Here is a 17,963-nt window from a genome sequence, read left to right as displayed (position 1 = left end):
TTTACCCCTGAAACAAAACAATACCAATGGAATGGCATGTGGCTAAAGATTACCATAGCAAGCAGACATTCTGCATGTCGTGCATGATGGAGACACTAGATGACATTTATCTCATGCCACAGAATTTTCGGGGCTAAAATAAAGAACCCATTTCCAAAATCAAATCATATTGTTTCCTGTCCCTTAAAAATCACTTTCATTTTCATAATGGAGGAGGACAGACAAACCATTTATTATCTTTCTACCTCAACGAAGGCAACTCCCGCCCTCTCCACACTGTTGGGCTCAGCCTCAGGAAGCACACACACAGGCAGACGAAGCTGGGAGGGTTGGGAGGTGTGTGTGTGTGGGGGGGGGAGGGGGGGGGGCATGATGGGAGGGATGCAGGGAGGGACGTCTGAAGCCGGGGGAGAGGTCTCAGGAGCAGGGTGGGGTTTTGGTGGGTGTGTTAAGGTGATAAAAACCTTTCATGACATTAGGGTCTGTGAGGTTCCGCGAGCAGATCATTGAGATCATAGCATGGAGCCTATCTTCCTCTTCCTCGTCGTCGTCCAGCGACGGAGCACGGCTGCCCGTGGTGTGGTGGTAGTTTATGGTGACTGCTTGCACCAGTGGGACAACAAAGAACACAGTTAGAACAGTGTCACCCTGCAGGCCTTTGAGGAGAGCATTGTGGGGGGGAAAGGACGCCACACTTGCACCCGCACTTTGCAAAACACATCAAGCAGATATACAGTTCTTATTTCATTCAAAGAGGCAAAAGAGAGATGAGATTATACTGTTGTTGTGTGCAGCCTCTCTACCGCCTCGGTGACGCTTTGCACCGGCGTGCACGACAACGTAGACGTGTTACTTACTGGCGTCTTGGCGGTATCCGGGGTAGACGATGCGAAACACGTAGTCGGCCGCCGTCTCCTCCTCGGCGCTCCTGTCCTGGTCGAGGAGCCGGGCAGTGCTGCTCCTCTTCTTCAGTTTAGGGAACACTTTTCCCTGAGAAACACAAACAAAACGTATTCAAGTTTACGAAAGGTTCCGCTGCGTTTTTATCGGCCAGACATTTTGGATTGCCAAATAGGAAAGAAAACTCCGAACAAGGTTTTGCATATGTTGCCCCGGCTCTAATTGTTTGAATTGCTCACTGGAAGGGATCCTATCGATCACTGATGCTATAGACCACAGACAATTATTGACAAAATTGGAGAATTATGGGATAAGAAGTTGGCTGAAAAGCGACTGGGAAAAAAGACTCGGAGTGGAGTACCCCAGGGATCTGTTACGGGCCCAAAACCTTTTATACTTTATTATTTATAAATTATATTTGCAATGTACCGACGATACAAATAGGTTTTGCTCTGGGAAACATTTTAAGGAACTTTTGTTCTTTTGAAAACAAAATGTATGTGTTTTATTTTGGAAATCGTAGAGACGAAAATCGCACAACGTTGTGGTAGAGACCTGTCAATCACCGTGTAGCCCCGCCCTAAAGCATCCCCTCCTTTATGGTCTGTGTGACTCTAAATGGACCATCATTTACTAAATGAACATCATGCTGTATTGAAGAAGACAATGTTTACTGAGGTAATAAATCAAGAGAGAAGTAGAGTCATTTTCTCATAGACTTCTATACAACCAGAGGAGTCGCCCCCTGGTGGACACTAGAGAGAATGCAGCTTTAACACATGAAGCTTTGACTTCACTTTTTCAAACTTGAAAGTGCGGTTGTGAATAAAACTCTAACAAGGTGACTCACCTTGCCTTTCTGGGACCAGAGGGGGGGCTCCAGCTGACCCCGAGGTAAAAGGCCCGTTTCCAGACAGGAGAGGAAAGCCAGCAGGTGACCACCGGGGGGGAAGTGGAGAGGCGGCCGCTGGATTCCATCCTGACTGACCAGAACCAGTGTGCCACCACAATCAGCTGGAAAAAAACATTCACGCAAGGATGAGACAGGAAAAGAAAATGATGCACATTAACAGCAAATGTTACACTTTAATCAATATGTTGATATGAGAGCAGCTCATGAAACACTTCATGAGAGAACGCTCTAACACAAAGTGATTGATGAGGAGGTGTTGTGTGAAAGCAGCGTTCATACTCACGGCGTTGGTGACAGTGGATACAGACGATCTGGCGTAGAGGGACAGTCAGAGCATAGTCCCAGTAGATACTGACAGAGACGGAAAGACATCAAAGTTATTATGGTAAAATAAAAATAAATATTGTTTAAATAATAGAAATAAAAAAACGATATCCTCTAAGATTAACGAATGTGAAACAATATTGCTGGGTTAAAAAAATAAATAAAAATAAAATAAATAAATAAATAAATAAATAAATAAATAAATAAATAAATAAATAAATAAATAAATAAATAAATAAATAAAATGAATAAAATGAATAAAATGAAATCTATTCTAACCTTGGGGTAAAACAAAGGTGTAAAATGAGGCTTCAGAGGAATCATCCGAGTGTCATTAAATGTTCCTTAGGTCATTGATTTATTATCTATAAATACATATCGGGTGTGTTTTGGCCACCTCTTCTCCAGGTCACAGTCTCCCAGCGTGCCGTTGATGAGCTGGTTGGGCGTCCACTTCAGGGTGAGGTTATCTCCGGCCTGGTGGAGCGACAAGTAGCCCCGCAACACCTCCATCTCTTTCTTCTGCCGGAGAAGAAGAAGAAGAAGAAGAAGAAGAAGAAGAAGAAGAAGAGAGGAAATAACATGAGGGTTCAGGTGTGAAGTACCTCTGAAATACATTTAAACCTCAGACTAGATGATCTGAAACTTCAGCTCCTCTGAATGTATTCTACTATAATTTAATTGTATATCTTTATCATATTCAAAGAGGATAAGTTCTGAGATGCTTTAAAATACTGTTGAATAACATATTTAAATTTTAAACAGACATTCACCAACTTCTTTTGAAAATATTTTCTTATTTGTGATTTGTTCTCAGATAAAAAATAAATCTTTAAAAAGAGACACTTGCACACATTTGATGGCTGAATTGTTTGAGAAGAATTCTATATATTTTTGCATTTTTCTTCAAGTCTACAATTGTATAATAAAGGATTTAAATCATATTTTTTGGACATTTATTATATTTTCTAAATAATCATTTTTATTACATTTATTCTAAGAAGCATTATGGTCTTTTAAAATACATAAGTACGCGAATATCACTTCAACACTTAACTTAAATAGCAGCTAATGCATATTTTTTGAGTTATTTCATATCCACTGTTAAAGATATTAAATATGATAACTCACTTCCTGCAGAAGTACTTGTACTTGTTTTTGCGTTAAACTTTCATTCGGCCGTTTTAATTTCTGTGTGTTTGCACACGGCCCTGCAGTCTCGTGTCCTTTTGTGAGGATTGGCAGGAAGTTTACCTGCTAATTAGGATCAACTGGAACACACCTTCATTTAAGAGGACGATGAGATTCATCATTATGAGGAACAGAAGTACGAGTGACTCTTCTTAGGAGGATGTATGTGGATGAGGCCTTATGTTCTGGTATGGGACTCAGAGCGTAGCATCGTCTTTAGCACGCGGCTGCATTCATCTGCATGAGCACTGAGCCTCGAGCGTTAGAGCCGCTCAGTCAAAGGCTGAGCGCTGTGCTCATTATACGTTTCACAAACACGTTGCAGCTACTTGGCAGCTCAGAGCACATAGCAGACAGCTTTCATTTCAAAGATCACACATACAAAATATATGTGTGTGTGTGTGCAGCACCATAATGGACCAAAATAACCATCATTTGCTGTGTATGTGTTCCCCAGCTGTCTCTCCGTCTGTGCTGCATGTTTATGTCGGCTTCTGCTTTTACTCCAGAGCAACGGTACGTCAATAACACAACCGTCAAGTAAACTCAGTTCAGGAAGCAATCGATCTTCACTGCCTGGACTCGTGCGCGCTGCTGGATCGACTCTTCTCTTTTACGTTTCTTAAGGTCTGGAGAAAATATAAATAAAATGTTGAAAACTAAAGTTAGAAATTCAGCTTTTTTCAAAGACTTGTGGAAGAATTTTTCTTCTTCATGAACGCTCTTTATGGAAGAATTTTCTTTGCGTCGCCTGCATTCTGGGGAATATTTATGCATCAATTTATGGAGGAAAAACTTTTAAATACTTTTTGTTATCTCTGCTGAATCAGCACACAGGTCAGCATGTTTCACTCCTCCGTCTGCTTTTGTGTCTTTAACCTCTTTCAATGTGCATGAAGCACCTGTTCATGCTAACATTCAAAACACCTCCAACATATTTGTGTTCTCTGCAATTCAAGAATAAAGTTGTAATATTTTGAGAGAAAAAGTTGCAAAAGTTCAGCAATATCAGTCCGTCTGACAGACACGTGACGGTGGCTGATACAACGCTTAGGGAAGCGTTTGTGCTGCTCTTCATCGCTAACGGAGAGCATCAGGCATATTTGTCTAGTGGTCCTCAACGGAAATATTATCTGCGTTGCAAAGCACATTAGTTAAGTGTGTCACATATTTCACACCATGCGCCTAACGTGAAGTGTTACGCGTTAAAGAACGAGTGGGATCAGGACCACCAAATGTTTCTCACCCAAAATAAAGATCACATAAATGCAGCACAGATATTTCCAGGTAAATGCGTCTGCTCTGTAGGATTATTGGAGAAAACCAACTTGAAGTTTAGTTGTAGTCAGGCAGAAGACGGCAGAGAAACTGTTATTAAAGCTGGTCACAGGGTCGTACCGGCTGCACCCGGACGTTGTTTTTGCCGTAGAGAAGATGTGTTCTGGAGTTCTGGTGAAGAGACTCCACGTACTCCCTCGCTGACGCAGCAAACCGGTCATCTGACATGCTGCCGCTCGACTGCCTCTTACGGATCTGCAAGAGAGAAGATTTATTGTTTTTAAAAACAGCCAAGTTAGTACAACTTGCACATCCCACACAACCTCAGCACCGACTCCCAGCACCAGACGCCAACGCTTGATGTAAGAACAACAGCCTCCACGCTCACCCCGAGGGCGGGCCGGCGGCCGCATGAGGTGTCTTGGCCCCGGTGGGCTCCGTGGATACGATGGCGCTGGACGAGCTCGTTGGCCGAGGGGTCGGTCCAGAAATGATCCGACGTCTTCAGTTTGGTGTATTCCAGAGCACAGGGCCCCACTGAGAACACACCGCACATTATCAGACCCACCGACTGAGCACAAGTTATCAATTCAAACCATTCGAAAGTTCACTATATTCAAAACAATGACTGAATCTAATCCGCCCTACCAGGGTCTGTAGTGTTTATGTTATGTCTGACATCTTACAAATGTTAATGTTAATGTTCAGCTTTTAGCCTTCGTTTGTATTTTTGCTATTTAAGTCTGAAGTTATTTATTTATTGTTCTTAATGACAACAAATACTGACTCTGGTCATCAGACTTTAATCCATATGAACAGATACAATCACCTTTAAAACGTTACTCACACAGGAGGAAATAGTGCACTTGTTGGGGACTATTTTCATCTGTGGATTAATCCACATTTAGTGCATCACATTGAGTATTTGGGGCAGCAGGACGGGGTGTGTGTGTGTGTGTGTGTGTGTGTGTGTGGGATGGTGTGTTTTTAAATAGTTTGTGTACAACAATAGAGCTCTATGACACAGAGGAAGGCTCTTGATATACAGACATATCACTTGTTAGATGTATTTATTGTTGGGTCTTTTCTTAAAGGTACAGGACTATTTATAGGAAAATAATCGTAACCAATAATCGTGTATTTAATTCCAGTTTAAGAGCAGCTGGTAAATAACCATAGAAATATGTAAATAAGCAGATTTATCTTTAGTTTAGAGGGTACGATTAAAATTTAGTTTCATATCTATTCTCATTATTATCCATCCGAGATCTTCCTCATTGTTTTGGTTCATTTTGTTGAAAGAAAAATAAGTAAAGAGGTAAAAAACACCAAAGTATCGTTTACATTTTGTAATAACTTGTCATTTATAAGTGCCTTCATCATTTCAAGAGTTAATTATATAAAATACATTTATCCACAGTGGGAATATCACTGGTTTGACTGAAGCTTTGCTCTAATAAGTTATACACTAAAGAGTAAATCATCATTTCAGAATGTTAACAGTAGAAATAATTCTTAAGAATGGTTATAAGTTTTAAGAGTAAGAGGTATGATTAAAAACAGATTAAAAATTGCGTGGTGGTTTTGATAAACAGCAGAAATAGAGCTACTCAAATGGAATGAATATATGATTCATTTGAGTTAGTAAGTTTAAGGGTCCAAAGTCACAGATTGATCACCGTTTTGTGTGCCAAAAACCATCACATATTTGATAGTAGTTATGTATAAAATGTGGACATGGAGATGTGCGTTTGTGTCCCTGCTGTTCCTCATGTGTCCACCAGGGGTCTCCAGTGTGTCCTGACTCTGCTCTCCTCCTCCTCTGCAGCTCGTTGCCTCCTCAGTCAGAGTGGACTGAGTGTTTATTACGTCTCACTGTTCATGGGGTCTTCTTCTGGTTCAGTCAGTTCAGCCGTGTGTTTTATTCTCCCGCCTCGCTGCATGTGTGTGTCTCTCTGTGTGTTAAATGTTGTGTCTGGTTCTTCTGACACACGCTGAGAGGACGACGCTCTACTTTGTCTCACAAATTGCTCCGAGAGTCATTTCTCTATGACTGCAGATTCCCGTAGTGACTAATGTCTAATTATCTTCGCCACGCGTGAGCCTGGAGGGGATCATGCGTTTGGTCGTGTGTGCGTGTGCATCTGTCTGTCTGTCCACAGCTGATCGGACATCCTACTGGACCCATCAGCCTAGTATTATTTTGTGCTGATTCATGACAGCGTGCTCAAGGACTTCTCTTGTTTTTGCAGCAATTCACAATTCTTTAAAAACATATTTTATTGACTGTTTCATACAGTCACCGGTTAAGAGCTGTGAGTAGCATTTCTTCTTCACAATTAACACTCTAAATGATTAAGGCACTTGAAATTGACACCGTAGGACAAAATTCAAACTATACTTTGGAGTTTCATTTTAACTTCTTCACTTAAGATTTCTTTAATTGTCTTTTTCCTTTTATAAAACACTGACAACGAGGAATATCTTGGGTAGATAATAATGAGAATATGAAATATTTTATTTCGGAGATATCCCACAAATATGTTCTCCACCAATCATGAACCAGGAAGTATAAAGACCACAAAAGCACACACAGGATGAGTTTGGTCGAATCGGTCTTTCCTCCAGGAGACTTTTGTCAACGTTGATTTATCCGTCATTTGACTTCCGTACTTAAGTGACGCCACCTCTGTAGTTATTTTATCACAAACCCCGATCTTTTCCTAAACCTAACTGAGTAGTTTCCTGTGAAGACCGAAGTTTATTTTGAAAAGACTGTATTCATGTAACGAACGTAAAGTGACACGTGTTGCTCGAGATTTGTAGGAAAACGCACAAAATAATTGAAGACATCGTACGTGAGGATACGTCGCACTAGTTTCCCTTCAGTTTAGTGGCGCTGACACGTAGTCATGTGACCGCGGTGTCGTTCATTTATACCCAAATCTTCTGGCGGAGACGTCTTGTTTTTTTCAAGTCTAATAGCTGATTCAACATGAGCACAGAGATGTTGTTGTGGGTTCTGTGGTTTTGTACTTTTTGTTACTGGCCTCTGGTGATGTTGGCAGTTAAAGCTCAGTGTGATATACTCACCCAGCAGGGCTGCCAGGATGGGACCGAACACTGAGTCATGCATCAGAGCTTCCCTCTCATAGTATTTACTGCAGAAAGAAAACACAGACAAGAAAAAGTGAATCAAAGGGAAACAACGGCTGCAGTGCATCCTGGAAGCTGTATCACAAAGACAGAAACCAGCTACGTTAGAGCTCAACTTAAGTTATCTGGTACCACCCATGGGGCACCGCTGCAGTCTTATGTTAAAAACAAGATGCAAAACATACAGAAGAGATTCTATTTTAGTTATATAACAGCCTGAATCGTGACTTTTATAGCTGCTAATAAATAGTGCTACGTTTATTATGTTCCTTAAAAGGATTACAGCAACTCTAGATGAGCAACTTTATCATTATTAATCTCTTTAGACTGAATACGATGACAATAGGACAAGAGACTGTTGCCTTTTAATAAACTGTTTTTATATCATTCCTGTTGTTTATCATGCTTTGAAATTTGCTGCCACAGTAATGGAGTTTCATCTCGTATAATTTTCATTTCTCTCACTTATGCTACTGATGATGTTGCATTAGACATGTGCCTGAGATGTCTTCCTTTAGTCCGTTAGGCTCAGTGAAGCTGGTAAACCCAGTGAGAGACAGATTTAGTTGAACTCACTTCACAGTTCAGGCTGCAGGTCTACGGAGGTTGTTTGCAGAGAATCTGTGGTAGATTTCCTACCGTGTGACTGTTGAACACCTGATCTTTATTTCTATATAACTACACTGCAGTTGCCAAGTTTCCTTGATTTTATCAACAAGAACCACACAACATGTTCTAGTGCAGGGGTCTTCAACGTTTTCAGGCCAAGGACCCCCAAACTGATAGAGAGATGGAGCAGGGACCCCCGACTATATATATTGTATAAAATTGTGATTTATATTAAATGGGCCTAGTACCATGTATAAACATACCTCTTTATTGTGCATTCAATACTAAGCTATTCAAATAATACACAGGTTCATATATCCATGTTTTTATTTTAAACATGTGCAAAGTACAGTGAGTTTATACTGCCATTTATAAACACACCTTGTCAGCTGATACCAATGCCAATATCAACATTGTCAATTGCATGATAATCATGCATACAAGCTATTCAAATTGATGTTTTTATTTAAAACATAAATGTGGAAATGAAAATGAGTGATGGCCTATTAGTGCCACTGCCATGCATAAACATACCTGTTATCTTGCATACAATACTGAACTATTAAAATAATGGACAGATTCATGTTTGGGGAGAACATTTTTTATATATATATATTTTTTTAATTGTCTAATCAACCAAAAATTTCGCGGACCCCCTGCAGTACCTCCGTGGACCCCCTAGGGGTCGCGGACCCCCTGTTGAAGACCTCTGTTCTAAGGTGAACCTTTCTCCATTTTTTAATTCACGTTCATGTACGTCTGTGAACCGCGTCGATGCACTTCACGTTTGAGGCTTTGATCAGTGAAGTGCATTCAACATCTCGTTGAAACACAGAACAAAACAAACCCAGAGAGAGAAAACCACAGAAGAAGAATGGGATACTAAAATAGGCGACTGCTCATCATTCTGCTTCAACAAAAGCTGTGAGTCAGCGCCGTGAAACGCCGCAGGGGAGCGAAGAATTAGAAGAATAAAACACATCACCTGGAGTTGTCCACGATGTACTGGACCACCTTGTCCAGGACCTTCTCGAACAGAGCCGTCCGGACCCAGATGTGTTTGATGGCCTGGGCGGAGAGCGGCTGAGGGGGCCGGCAGGTGGTGGAGGAGCCCTGTCTCCTCAGAGGTTCATGACCAACGCTCTGGGTTCTCCTGCAGGGGAAACAAAGCACGGGTCAATACTCACTAACAACAATACAGAGAAGAGGTCACGCCTGTTTTCAGCGTCCCGTCTGCTTAATGAAGACCTTTATTAACGGTTAAAGACTGAGACCACCAGAGGGGAACCACAGAACAGGAGGTCTTTTCTACCAGCTGCCATCAAACTGTAGAGCTCCTCCTACTTCTGCAGGAAATAATGTGCAATAATCCTTTTTTAACAGAACCATATTTTCACTCTTTAACTTGCTGTCAGACAGAAATGAAGCTGTTGTCTCTACTCTCTTCAAAGCCACAAGGCTCCATTGATAGAAACAGTAATATCACGTCACAGAACAAGCGAGTCGCTGGTCTTCTGTTGCCTCCATCGGTCAGTTTGTTTGTGTTATTGTGTAACTTTGGTGTTTTAAGTCAGATTCGCCAAACTCAGCTCTTGTTTAGACGTCTAAAGTACATCCACAGCAGTACTTTGTTTTGCTCCCGTGCTGGTACACCATGTACTGTAGTAATACCCTGACTATGAAGAAGTACATCCCTTTAATGTCTACTATAAGATGCCAATTATGGTTTAACACGAGAGGAATTAAGAGTGTAGTAAAAGTAATAGTTGACTCAAAACATACAACAACTTAAAGCTGCAAATCTGCAGAAACGTGTGCACAAATAAAGTGGGTACAAGGAAGCAATGCGAAGGTTAATAAATGGAAATGATTGACCATCTGGAGGCAACACTCAACAGCATAATGAGCTGTTAAATACTGGCGTTCATTGTAATAGTAAATCTGCAGCATGCCGGACACAAAGCTGCTTCTCTGCGTAAGAGACCAGCCAACTGAAGTAAGTCATGAATGTGGAGGAATATGCACGACGCAGAGAGGAGCACTTTCATCCAGGACGGAGTCAGATCTCTGGCACTTCAGCATCAATCAGACGTAAAACATTCACACACTTCAACAAGCTGTGCCGGGGGGGGGGGGGGGGGATTGGCTCGGCTGCTGCAGTCACGACGTTAGCAATCCCCCCCCCCCCAGCATTCATATGTGTGTGCAAAGTCACGATTTCTGCAGTCCCCTACCACTTTGCAGAAGCATGTCTGTGTGTGTGTGTGTCTGTGTGTGTGTGTGTGTAATTACTCCAGGCGATTGGGCGGGGGGGATTAGGATGATGTCAGAGAAGAGACAGAATGGAAGAGACTTCCTTTTCTAAATCAAAGCTGCAGTTTTGCTTTGACGTGAAACACGAGCATCTCCTCCTGAACACTTCGTGTCAAACTTTCTGTTCGAGTCTCAACTTGTTTCTTTTCTGCTGTTCTGTATTGAATCTCTCTACACGGTCACAGGATGATGCTCTCAGTCCGTTTGTTCCGGTAGATGTGACATAAGAAAGGTTGATATTGGCAGTTTTTTATTACGATGAAGTCTATAATTGTAATTATAAAACAGATTTGTATTCTTATAGCTGCTAGTTTAAGCTGTCTGAGCACAACATCTCCAAAATTAAAATAAAACGTTTATTGTTCCACAGGAAGAAGCAACCTTCACGGTCAGTCTGTGAGTGTTTAGATTTGCATTGACCTTTGTAATGTTTAGAAGTTAAATGTGAATATAGCACTACTCCACTGTGCATACGTCATCCATAAACCAGCACAACGAGCTGAATCATGCATCCTACGATGATGTATCGCCTCTAAGCATCTGATCACATGACCGTATAATCTAGAGGGCTCCATACAGCTCCTTTACAGGAGCATCCCTTCCTACAGTGGGCCGTCTCTTCTTCTTCTCCGTGCGCTGCCTTTACCAAAGAAATGTAAATGTCAACATGCAGCTAACTGAATGGAACAAAGTGATTACAAGCAGATTGCATTTTAAAGCTGACGGATGAATATGGATGATGAAAGGGAATACGTCAGGGTGAGTTATAAAGAGCTCTGGATCAGCTTGATGTGGGTTATTCCTGTACGTGGGGCTCGATGAAGTCATGAGACCCCCTGAAAGCCTCAATAGCAAAATGTTTGGGGGTCTCTTTTAAAAGTTATTCATCATTTGCAGATGTCACTAAAAAAGCTTAAGCTAGTTTTTCCAGCAGTTTTATCATTTGTGCAGCACTTTGAAAGGTGCTGCACAAATAAAACTTTGATTGATTAATTGATTGAAATTTATATCCATTGTCGTTGGTGAGAAACATCTCGGATATCAGGACGACAACGAGAAGAAGCCAGTGTGTCGGGTTCAGGCGGCAACCTCCGGTTCTGCCAAGTGAAGTCAAAGCTTCATGTGTTAAAGCTGCATTCTCTCTAGTGTCCACCAGGGGGCGACTCCTCTGGTTGTATAGAAGTCTATGAGAAAATGACTCTACTTCTCTCTTGATTTATTCCCTCAGTAAACATTGTAAACATGAGTTTATGGTCTCAATCTCTAGTTTCAAGTCTTCTTCAATACAGCATGATGTTCATTTAGTACATTATGGTCCATTTAGAGTCACACAGACCATAAAGCAGGGGATGCTTTAGGGCGGGGCTACACGGTGATTGACAGGTCTCTACCAGAGACGTATACGACGTCTCTACGTCACTCCTCCTCAGTTCAAATAAGGTCACTTCCTGTCTACTGGTTGCAAAAGAAAAACCAATATGGCGACTGCGAAATCGCTGAACTCGAGGCTTCATAACATCAGTCCACAAACCAACGAGTGACGTCACGACGACTACGTCCACTTCATATATAAAGTCTATATAAAGGGCGGTAAAAAGAAGAAGCCGAGTCGTGGTGTGTGTGTGTGTGTTGGGTTTTGAGCATCAGCATCATCGTGTTTATTTCTGCTGGAAAGTCGGACATTTTAACTTGGAGGTCTGTAGAGATTAACTTCCTTTTGGAGCCTGAAGCAACCATTTGGGGAAGCTCGGCTTAAACACAACATCTTCACCAAGCCCGCCCACACACACACACACACACACACTGCTCTGCCTGTAACTACCATTCACTTCACTGCATTAACTCTTAATTCCACTTCTCTCTCTCTCTCTCTCTCTCTCTCTCTCTCTCTCTCCACTGCCGGTGGCGCAAAACCACGTTGCCATAGTAACCAGGGTAAATGAGAGAAGGAGCTCTGAGGTGGGATGACAGGGGGGGGAGCATGTGTGTGTGTGTGTGTGTGCATCCTGGTGGAAGGGTGAGACTCGTGCAAACCAGATCCATACGCAATAATAGGCTTCGATGTTGTGTGTCTGGGGAAATAAAGGCCGATGAGATGTGACGGATGAACGAGAGACGGCGGCTGATATGAAGACGGAGCGCCCGGCGGACCCAAACATGTTTAACTCCTGAATTCACAACGTGTATCAGTCGCTACACCATTCTGACTGAGAGCTGTTGTTTGTGCATCAGTGGTGTGTGTGTGTGTGTGTGTGTGTGTGTGTGTGCTTGTTGCACTAAAGCTTTCTCTCCTCCATTTGGGGAAACCTCTCTCTCTGCAGAGAGACATGTGGTAGCCATGTGGATCAGGCTAATGGACAATTAATGGGCTCGCAAACAGCTCGGCTAGTACCTAAGTGCCTGCAGATAAAGCAGTTTATCATACTCTGTGTGTACACAACATACACGCAGAAATACATACGCAAACACGTGAGCAGGTAGACACACACACGCACACACACACACCTAGAAACAGGCCTGAGGCTTATCGCACTGTGCACACAGATTGCTCAGCTTTAGTAAACACTCAGCTGACCAGAGACTGTGTGTGGAGATTATGACCTGGTGTACGACTAATGGACAGACAGTTGATAATGCCTAAATTAATCTATGTATGTAATACTTTAAAACTGGCAGAAATGTTACTGTAAAGTAAGTACTGAAAGGTTTACAGCATGTTGGGTGACAGCACCGGTGGTGAACAGGTGGATAATGTACAGCTCTCTGTTGCTGCGTGGATGCAGCGGGTCGACGGTATAAAGAGTAGAGACACACACCGACCATTTTTTCAGTCCGTGTGTGTGAATGTAATTTACCGTGAGACCGACCTGGTGAGTTCAGACTGCTGCTGCAGCTGCTCTTGCACTTTACGGCAAACCTCGCCGACCGTGTCGCAGACTTTGCCGACTTTGGTGAAGAGGGCGGCGATCTTGTCGCTGCGGAGGAAACCGGCCGCCCGTCTCTTCAGCAGGTGACCCAGGCAGGCCTCGATGGCAGCTGGAGAGAGAGGAGGACGAGAGTAAGGGGTGTTAATCTAGACATATTATAATATCTATAGAGCATTGTATTTATATAGCACCTTTATAAACAGAGTTTACAGAAAAGCAAGGCAATAAAACAGCAACAGAAGTGAAAGTGTAGCAGTGAGCTGTAATTATTAAGTGAGCTTAATAATAATAATAATAATAATAACTTCACTGCTGTGCTTTGACAGACAAAGCACAGCAGTGAAGCCCAACCAAGCAAGACAAACTAAAGTAAGATTAAACTCTGAATAAACAGTAAAACAGATTAAACAATAAAACTAAATAGATACGATACGAACAAACTGAGAAATAAAACAATTTAAAAAAGGAAAAAAGTATTAACAGTAAAATAAAACAGTAAAAAGACGACATCACATAAAACAAGTGTCTGTAAAATGTGTTCAAAGAAGTGAGTAAAAAGAGATGATTCTGCTCGTCTGATCTCCTCATCTATATACAGTATAATATATATGTATATAATAATATTATATTATATATATTATAATATAGAGAGGAGAGGCTTAAAATGTCCCACATGAGGAAGGCAGCAGGTATGAGAGATTATTAGCTAAATGAAAGGATGGAGGACGATAAGAGATAATTGGTTCAAGTGTGTTCAGAAGCAGAAATGAGGAGAACGGCTCATCAATTTATCAATTATAAGAAGGAATATAAGCCGAGACTGCACAGGCGTGTGCTTTTAAAGACTTTTAGAGACAGCTGATTGGCTTGAACTAATGAAACAATGACTTTATTGGACACGGTATTCGTGGAGCCTCACAGTCTAAAGCTGTTCCACGTCGATAGATCACCGACGTATCGACTCAAAGATCGACGATTCCATTATCATCGATGCAAAGTGTAAAAGACATTTTTTTAAACGGATGTTAAACCGCTTCAAAGGAATATCTGTTATCATCTGGTATCGACAGCGGGCCCCTGAAGACCCCTCACTGCTGTCCAGAGAACCAATAGAATATTGATTTAGACCCCTATTGACTGAAGAAGCTACTTACAGAGATAAGATAAAGCTTACTGACGCAGTGAGTGAGTGAGATGAATGTATTAGATGTATCAGGATAAACGTCTTGATATTCATCCTCTCGTTTTCAAAGACTCACAACACAAATGAGAAACAGAACAGGAGAAGACACAATGTTCTATCAGACAACAGACAAACACACTGAAGAAGTACGGAGCGTACAACCTCAGACTACACATCATCTCTAGAGAGAGAGGAACAGGGATGGAGACAACAGAACACTTTTGAAGAAGCACAACGATGAAAGATATATTTAGAAATAAACTGGAAGCAGTGAAACTGTCTTCTTATATCTCGATCTCTTCAACGCCTGAATGGAATGCCGAGCAATTGGATTTCTATCCGCCTCAAACGCTTCTTATTTGCATTCACACTTGAATTGTTTGACGGCTATCTGATCCGCCTGAGATAATACTGCATATGGTAAAGAGCTGAAAGTCGATATATACACAGTAGCTCTCTCGAGCAGTGCATCACAAGTCGGTCAAAAGAAAACTCTCGGGGTCTGTTGTGGTTCTCTTGCAGCGTACCCCGGTCCCTCGTACAACAGCTCGTTTGATATCTCACTGGAAGTTACTCCTCGTTTTTTGTGCATTTTCCTACGAAAGTCCTGCAACACGTGTCAATTTCAGCTCATTGAATTAATACAGGTTTTTCAAAATAAACTTTCGTCTTCACAGGAAATAACTTGAGTTTAGACAGCAAAACTACGTAGTTAGGTTTGTGAGAAGATCCTAAAATATTTAGGTTTAGTAAAAGTAAAAACACAAAAAGGCAATGAAACCATGAATTAGGTTTACGAAAAGATTGTGGTTTGGGTTAAAATAAATAGAAAGTGGTGTTACATAATTACGGACGTTGTGTGGCAAATAAATCAACTTTGACTTGTAATTTTGAATGGTCTTCTGGAGGAAAGACGAGACGTTTGACTTATTCACCTTCCATCCCGCCTGCACTGGGAGAGTTTGTTTGCGGTCTTTATACTTCCTGGTTCATGATTACGTGGATCAGTACAGAGCAGTCGTTTTAATTAAAGGTACGGACGCTGTGTGAGAACAGCCCGTCTTGTGTCGGTCGCTCCCCTTGTACCTCCATAAGACTGGATTGACTATATTACAGAAATGTAAAATTAAAACAGGGCTTTTCTCATCATGCCGCGCTTCCATTAGTTATAAAGCCAGTTGGCCGATGACATTGCAGTGGGAGCTGGTTATTGATAGGAACTCGCAGGATGGTTGTTGGCTGGTCCGTCTGCGTGGTTGGAGTTAACTGTTGCATAACTGTGTCCATGTGTAGGAGTCCAAAACTTCTCCACAACATTTAAACGGATAACATAACTCGCCTCATTAGCCTCACGGATGGGGGAGTCATGTTGCTTAATGTGTGATATCTCTTCAAACACGTTATTTTCTTATACGCGCGTGTGATGAAACGTAGGCAAAAGGAAAATCTTGGTCCATAAAATCTGTTTCCCTAAAAGCCACACAGCCCTGAAATGAACACTGTGCATGTGTTATTAATAGAGCAGCCCAAAAATACTGCCATCAAAGAGCCGGCGTCACCGTGACTGGCTCCGTTTTTACCTTCACATCAAACCTCCGATGCTTAAAAACAGAAAGAATATTCAGGAAGAGAAGAGTGATCCATCTGTTCAACGTGTCATATCCGCTCACACCAGCACTGCTCTGCAAGGAAAGCACTGCCCTTAAAATATACATAGACTCCAATGTGTAATTAAAAGACTAATAGGTAATTATAGAAGACGCCAAAGCCTATTAATCTGTCATTAGGTCAGAGCATTAGAGGGGCTGAAGAGGAAGCCCGGTGCTATTTAATCAGACCTTTAATCAGCCTCCATCTTCCCAAATCAGAGGCTACACCTTGAAGAAGAAACAAGGTGTGAATATACTGAATCAGAAAGGTATCCAGCAGTTTCTATCTGAATATTTGAGCGTAACACTGATCCCACATAGAACATTCACCTCTGCAATTCCTCTTGATTATTCTATCAAGACATTTCTCATGTTATACAGACACACACACACACATATATATAAAATATATATATATATATATATAACATATATGTGGCATTAAAGAAGATAAATGAAGAGGAATCCTCATTTGTTTTCACTGGGTGTCTTTATGGGGATGTGGATCCTTCAAACACACTCCCAACCAGGTTCTGATTGATACAAAATAGTACCAACAAATGAAATGTGATGAATCGTTATAGATTAAGCTACGCAGCAGTGTATAAAATAATCAAAATTAGCCCAACCTCTATTCAGCTGCAACTCAGCTTATCAATGATAATCCAACAATATAATATACATTATTCCGCACGAGTGCAGTGATGAAACCAATATCCACGGCTCTTAGAGGGCTCCGCCCATACTCGTAGAATTAAGTTACGATACGTAACTGATGATAATTGATCTCAGAGATTGGGGGTTAGAAGGAGGACATGATGGGACGAACTGTAACTGTAAAGTGTGGAGGAGGAGAGCCCAAGAAAAAAGGAAAGATTGGTGAGTAAGAGAGGAGGGGACGGCCTGAAGCAGCTAATGGGCTCATTAGGAAACTCACGGCCATGTAATGACCTGCCAACGAATGGACGTCCGGGGCTCCAAGTACAGACGGATGAACGCACTGAAATAGGAAAGCGACGCTGGAGGAAAGTAATAGAGGAGTACGATGTATATTTAACCAGTGGAAATGATGAAGGGGCACATAACCAGGACGTCGACTTCATCCTATTCAGGCTGCTAATAGATTTAATTGGATTTGTATTGTGAAAAAATGTAAAAGTATACATGGAGATAAAAAGTATCCTGTTAATCAGAATGAAAATCTGATGATTAGCAGTGAATTATAGAAATCATAGATGTTACATCTCAGTTTTATATCATTTTAAATCCCTCATCATTAAATTATACTGTGAGCTGAGCTCATGAGGTTCTTGCACGTTCTCTGTCTGTTTGCTACTTGTATTCTCAAACTACCTGTGAGATTCCACAGAGGACGACTCAAAAATCATTTTCTTCGCTGTGCAGGTCCAAACCTTTGAGGCAGAGGGAATATACAATCAAGTCTCTCTGACAGATCATCACTCGTGTGAACAGAAAGAAAAGAGAGTAACAGCACAGCGTCTGACGTGAAGCCAAAGAAA

At 41.6% G+C, this 17,963-nt stretch overlaps 1 protein-coding gene across 1 annotated transcript in view; it reads right to left on the bottom strand.

Annotated features, from left to right (window-relative positions):
- Window positions 1–417: 417 nt before the first annotated feature.
- The window catches only part of LOC142941090 (small G protein signaling modulator 2-like), a 52,559-nt gene continuing 35,013 nt past the window's right edge, over window positions 418–17,963 (bottom strand). The window contains exons 3-12 of the mRNA XM_076083352.1: window positions 13,552–13,720; window positions 9,357–9,524; window positions 7,700–7,767; window positions 4,995–5,143; window positions 4,727–4,861; window positions 2,535–2,659; window positions 2,097–2,164; window positions 1,751–1,914; window positions 858–990; window positions 418–602 (exon numbers count right to left, since the gene is read on the bottom strand). Coding sequence (XP_075939467.1) covers window positions 418–602; window positions 858–990; window positions 1,751–1,914; window positions 2,097–2,164; window positions 2,535–2,659; window positions 4,727–4,861; window positions 4,995–5,143; window positions 7,700–7,767; window positions 9,357–9,524; window positions 13,552–13,720 — 1,364 coding nt within the window. The remainder of the gene's footprint in view (window positions 603–857; window positions 991–1,750; window positions 1,915–2,096; window positions 2,165–2,534; window positions 2,660–4,726; window positions 4,862–4,994; window positions 5,144–7,699; window positions 7,768–9,356; window positions 9,525–13,551; window positions 13,721–17,963) is intronic.

Source organism: Anarhichas minor, unplaced genomic scaffold (assembly GCF_050575085.1).
Source record: "Anarhichas minor isolate MPS153535 unplaced genomic scaffold, ASM5057508v1 ptg000127l, whole genome shotgun sequence".
NCBI lineage: Eukaryota > Metazoa > Chordata > Actinopteri > Perciformes > Anarhichadidae > Anarhichas > Anarhichas minor.
Note: the sequence above shows the minus strand (reverse complement) of the source record. Positions and strands in the feature narration are given on the sequence as shown.